General features: G+C 54.7%; 1 protein-coding gene across 1 annotated transcript in view; it reads left to right on the forward strand.

Moving 5' to 3' along the window:
- SLC12A8 (solute carrier family 12 member 8) overlaps positions 1-6,000 on the forward strand; it is a 111,315-nt gene that overhangs the window by 2,027 nt on the left and 103,288 nt on the right. The window contains exons 2-3 of the mRNA XM_077884556.1: positions 927-1,073; positions 5,127-5,318. Coding sequence (XP_077740682.1) covers positions 927-1,073; positions 5,127-5,318 — 339 coding nt within the window. The remainder of the gene's footprint in view (positions 1-926; positions 1,074-5,126; positions 5,319-6,000) is intronic.

The raw sequence follows: 6,000 nt of genomic DNA on the forward strand, positions 1-6,000 counted from the left end.
GGGATCGAGTCCCACATCAGGCTCCCTGCATGGAGCCTGCTTCTCCCCGTGTCTCTGCCTCTCTGTCTGTGTCTCTCATGAAGAAATACATAAAATCTTTAAAAAAAATTTTCTCCACAAGGTTTAGTTGTTTCAGTAAAGAATTTCCACTGGAGTGTTTTGTTAAAGCGCCTCGGTTATTTTTGCATTGGAAAAATAAGGAAGGCATTTGTTTAACCACCTATTAGCCTCTGGTTCTAAGCAACCGCCAGGTGATGCCCTAGAATCCTGGGGAGTGGGCTGGAAGGGGCTTGGAGGTCGCTGTGACACCAGGGGCCAGGCATTTCCAGCAGAGGGGACTCAGTAGCAGCCCCTCTGCTGGAAATGCCTGGCCCCTGGCGGGTTGTTGGGGTTGGGGGGGGAAGAAAGTGCAAAGTCAGTCCACCCGAAGATTAGTCACTGCTGGAAGCTGCTGTCCCCTGTGGGACGGGGGTACTGCTGGTGGCCTTCCCCAGAGCTCGTGACCGCGGCCTGAGCCGGAACCTAGAGTCCCACGCTCTCGGAGACGTGACACACCAGCCTTCTCCCCACCTTCTGGGGGCCAGAGCTCAGGCCCGTGGCCACACCTCCCTGCGAGGAGGCTGGGGGGAGTAGCTCCTGAGCGGCCAGAAGGAAAGGGCGCACTGGCCAGTTAGTCCTTGCCCTTTGATAGGAGTCCCTGTCGGAAGAGCCCAGTGAGCCTTGGGCAGAAACAATCCCAGGCCTCTGAGCGAGAGTGCACACACGTGCGTGCCCTGCAAAGGAAGGTGGATGGAGTTTCAAGCTGAGCCCCCCCCCCCCCCCCCCCCCCCCCCCCCCCCCCCGCTCCTGCCCTGCCTCCCTTCACTTCCCCTCTCTGGCCCTCTGCGGTGCAGCAGCTGGCTGAGTTCCGGGTGCTCTGTTTTCAGGGGGCGCTGGCCCAGCCCCAGCCCTGGTGGAGGAGCCGGCTGTTCGTGTGGGAGCCAGTGCTGTTTGGGACCTGGGATGGCGTGTTCACGTCCTGCATGATCAACATTTTTGGGGTTGTCCTCTTCCTGAGGACTGGCTGGCTGGTGGTGAGTGACGAGCTGGTGGCCCTGGAGTTTCTCGTGAGCCTGTGACACGGAGAGCTCTGCACTCTTGAGCATCCCACAGCGCAGGCAACAGGTTTCTGAAGCACGGATGCTCCAGAAACAGGAGATGAGAAGCAAGGACACCGAATAGTTAGCATTGCTATTTAAACGAGAATCCTGAGAACCTGGGCCCCAGACAGAGGCTCCAGTGGAAGCCTCACCATGGATTTAAGTCATGACAACTCAGAAATACGAGAAATATGAGCACAGAAGTCAGGGCACATCGTGTCTGGGACTGGAGGTGGATCACGAAGAGCAGGCTGGTGGCAATGGTGCCCCCAGGTGGGATCAGCTCCTTCACCCACACAGTTGCCTTCCCCCACTGCCCATAGACCCTCTGTGGAAGGCTGCACATGGCCAGGCTGGGTCAGAGGTGCCTGAGCTTGTGGGGGTGCCATTTGCTTCTTCCCTACAGGGAATAAAGGCCTCTTCTTTGTTTCTTCTGTGAAGGCATCTTGGGACCTTCCAAGCAGATGTATGTCCTGAGGCAGGGGTCTCAGCTCCTCACGTGGGGCCTTCTCCCTGGGACTTCAGTAAACTAAACAGGCTGCTTGAAACAAAAGGGTAGCCAGTCAGGAGGAGCCCCTACTGTGTTCCAGGCACGACTATGTGCCAATGGGGTTATGGAATAGAAGGCCTGGTTCCTCCCCCTGGCGAGCTAACAGCCCTGCTGATTTCACATCAGGAATCCAGGTGAGGTCTCAAAGCAGCGTTAAATCCCTCAGGAATGGAACAGGCTGTGAATGTAGGGTTGCTAAAGTGTCCAGGAAAGCTTCCTGGCAGAGGCATGGTTCAGCCAGCCTTTCAGAGGGGAGCTCGGTTGCACAGGTGCAAGAGAGAGGGGGCCATTCGAGGTGTGGGATGTGCTAGCCAAGGTTCTTCAGGGACACAGAGCTAGTACCAATAGGAGGTAGATACCTATAAGAGATGCACGGGACATCCTATATGTATGATTGTGGGGTCTGGTGAGTCCAGGTGAGACTCAGGTAAGAATTGAGGCTGCAGGGATCCCTGGGTGGCGCAGCGGTTTGGCTCCTGCCTTTGGCCCAGGGCGCGATCCTGGAGACCCGGGATCGAATCCCACATCGGGCTCCCGGTGCATGGAGCCTGCTTCTCCCTCTGCCTGTGTCTCTGCCTCTCTCTCTCTCTCTGTATGTGTGTGACTATCATAAATAAATAAAAATTAAAAATTAAAAAAAAAAAAAAAGAATTGAGGCTGCAGGCTTGAGGCCAAAAGCTGGGAACACAGAATTTCTATGGCGCAGTCTGGCCACAGGATTCTTTCTCCGCTGGGAAGCCTCAGTCTTTGCTGTTAAGACCTTCAACAGTTTGGATGAGGCCCACCTGCGTTAGGGAGAATACTGACTGTGAATGTTAATCACAGCTAAAAAAACCCCCAACACCACACATTTATAGCAACATCTAGGCTACTGTTTGACTAAACAAATGGTCACCATAGCCTACCCAAGCTGACATAGAAAATTAACCATCACATGGGCAAATTCTGGGGCAGGAACCCTGAGCTGTAGTGGGGTGTATGGGGTTCTTAGGCCCCCGAGGAGGCCTGGGTGAGGCCAGACCCTCCTGAGCGCTTGCTCTACTCCAAACCTGGGTCCTTAGCTCAGGGTTCAGCCTTAGTCATGGCCTGGGTGGGTCTGGAATTTTTTTTATTTTTAATTAATACGTGGAAAGCTTAGAGGAGGGTCAGCAACCTCCCTAGTGTGGATGCTAAGAATCCCTCCCAAACTTACAGGGGCTCCCGCTTACAAAAACACAAGGCCTCCAGCTCGGACTCCTGGTCCCGCTGGCAGATTCGGGCATCTGGGATCCACCCGTGTCTTTGCCCCTTTCCTAAAGGGCCACCTCACTGCCCAGCACCTCTGCAGCCTGTGTCCAAGGGAGGCCTGTCAGTCTCCCTGCTGTGGCAGAGGAAGGGTTGGCCTGTGACAGCCGGGCCCCTGGGGGATAGTCATGGAATGGTAGAAGGAGGAAAAGGTGAGCTCTCTTTATTTATTTTTTTTAAGTTAGGCTCCATGCCCAACATAGGGCTCAAACTCACAACCTCGAGATCAAGAGTTGCACGCTCTACCGACTGAGCCAGCCAGGCGCCCCTAAGTGCTCTCTGTTTTGATTCTTTTTTTTTTTTTTTTTTCTGTTTTGATTCTTAAATCTTTAAGAGCCTCTTCTTAACCCTCTCCCTGGGCTATTTTTTTTTCTGTCTTTTCTTTTCTTTTCTTTTCTTTTCTTTTTTTTTGAGAAACGGCTATCCAGACACATCAGTTCTACCCCCAAAGTGAGAATATAATAAGTTGCTTCCATTTTCTATTGCTGCTGTACAAATGATTCCAATGCCTAGCAGCATAAAGCAAAAACGTGTGTAATCTCATAGTTTCTGTGGTCCAGGGATCCAGGGTGCAGCCCAGCTGGGTGTCTCTGGCTTAGAGTCTCTCCTGGGGCTGCAGTCAGCCTGTCCGGGCTGCAATCCCAGCCGAAGGCTCTACCAGCGGAGGGTCTGCTTCCAAGAGCGCTTGCACTGTTGTTGGCAGGCCTTGTCCTGTGGGCCTCTTCCTAAGGCTGCCTCTTTACGTGTAGGTGACTTCCCCGGGATGAGCAATCTGAGAGAGCGAGAGAGCACCCAAGATGAGAGCCACAATCTTTTTTTAAAAATTAATTAATTAATTAATTAGATTTTATTTATTTATTCATGAGAGACACACACACAGAGAGAGAGAGAGACGCAGAGACCCAGGTAGAGGGAGAAGCAGGCTCCATGCAGGGAGCCCGACGCGGGACTCGATCCCGGGACCCGGGGTCACGCCCTGGGCTGCAGGTGGCAGTAAACTGCTGGGCCACCCGGGCTGCCCCACAATCTTTTTATATCCTCATCTCAGAAGTGATATCCCTTCACTTCTGCAGTGCTCTGCTCATTAAAAGGGAGTCACCAGGTCCAAGCCCCCAACTCAAGGGCAGGAGATCACACAGAGCATGTGTGTCAGGGGCTGGGGGTCCCCAGGGGTCGCCTTTGAGGCGGCCTACTGTATGAATCCATCCTTTTGCCCTGAAAATGATCTCTGCTTTTCAGCTCTGAGATGAGTTTTACCTGAAAAATAGTATTTGATCATGGAAAAAAAGGCAAAATGTGAAATGGCAAAAATAAGACCGAGCTTCTAGGAGGTGGCATAAAACTCGTGTAAGGAGAGGTCATGCCCAGATGATTTTCGCATAGAGAATAGGAGCTCTAACGAGTACTTTGGCAGCTCACCTATAGCTTGGAAGATGTTACAGTGGCAGTTTGGGTGGCAGTTTGGGTATGAAAACTCAAAGACTGCTGCAGGATATCATATTATCACATGCAGACAATTTGAAAGCCTGAACAAAGGAAGAAAACCGTGATCATATAATGTCATTAAAAATATAAAATCCACAAAATAAGAAACTATCTGAATAAAGCATAACCGAATAAAACAGCATCCCGCTCTCTCGGTGCTCACAGCCCAGAGGTAAAGATGGGCTTGGAAGCAGACCTAGTATGATAAGTACCGCGTAATCTCCTGCCCTTGAGTTGGGCTTGGGCCTGGTGTCCTGGAAGAGGAAGCCCCTAAGCGCTGAGCCTTGAGTGTGGCTGTCAAGGAGATGGAGTGAGGGGGAGCGGGGGAAGGTGGGCTGGGCAGGGGGCGAGGGGGGGGAGCACTTCCTGCCACGGCGCAGCAATGAGAGGGACTGGGGGGTAGAGAGGGGCGGTGAGGCGGGGCCCCCTGAGTGCCCGTTGGTGATGGGAAGTCACTGAAGAATTGGAAGCAAGGCCATTGCCCTTCCTGGGGAATTTCTTCCAGGCCCTACTCTTGTGGGCTGGCTTTGTCCACGTGCCCCACCTCTGCCCAGCTCTTCCTCCCCCACCCCTGTTGCATCCCTGAGGTGTGGAGGGAGGTGGTCAGTGCTCCTGGGAGGGCCCCCCTGTCCTAACCCCCCGCCTTGCTCCTTGCTGTTCTGTTGCAGGGAAACACAGGAGTGCTCATGGGCATGTTTTTGGTGTCCTTCGTCGTCCTGGTGGCCCTCGTCACTGTGCTGTCCGGCATCGGTGTTGGGGAGCACTGTGGTGTTGGCAGCGGGGGTGTCTACTCGATGATCTCCTCGGTCCTCGGCGGGCAGACCGGAGGCACGATTGGGCTGCTGTACGTGTTTGGACAGGTGAGCCTGGGCGGCCGGGGCAGGGGAGCTGTGCCCACAGGCCATCGGCACGCAGGATCTGTCCTCCTGCCTGCCCGCAAGCCGCCGTCTTCTCAGCCACGTTCCCGTTTGTTCTGGGGTGAGGCGAGGTGGGCCAGTTGCTCCATTTTATAGATGGGCAGACGGGGGCTCGGAGAGGGAGTCAGAGCAGAGCCTGGCCCTCTGCCTGGGGCCCTGGCCCTCCATCCGGTCCTCCTTCCCTTCCACTGTTGGTGCCTGTGGAGTCTTGATCTGCCCTGCAAGGCAGGGCCTGGCCTGGAATGATCCTTGCTGCCCGTTCCAGGGAGGGGACTGCAGGACCGTGGCCAGGGCCTGGCTGGCAGCTGGTGGGCCCGTCCCTGGGGCACTTTTGTGCTGAAGGAGGGACATTTTACCTTCCTGGGCTTCCCTGGAAGCAGGCACCTCTCAAGTGAGCTGGAGCTCTGGGCTCCTTCATAGCTTGCGGCCTTGTGGGGGGAGGCTGGGAGCCGTGTGGGCCCCTGCATGAGAAGGGGGACACTAACGGGGGGCGGCGCAGTGGACGCAGTGGACGCGAGCTCTCAGGGGGGACGTGCTGAGGCTTATGGAGCTCGATGTTAGGTCACACAGGGATGGTGACCTAACACCGAGGACACAGGCATTCAAAAGCCTCTCTTTTCAAGCA

Source organism: Canis aureus, chromosome 35 (genome assembly GCF_053574225.1).
Source record: "Canis aureus isolate CA01 chromosome 35, VMU_Caureus_v.1.0, whole genome shotgun sequence".
Classification (NCBI taxonomy): domain Eukaryota; kingdom Metazoa; phylum Chordata; class Mammalia; order Carnivora; family Canidae; genus Canis; species Canis aureus.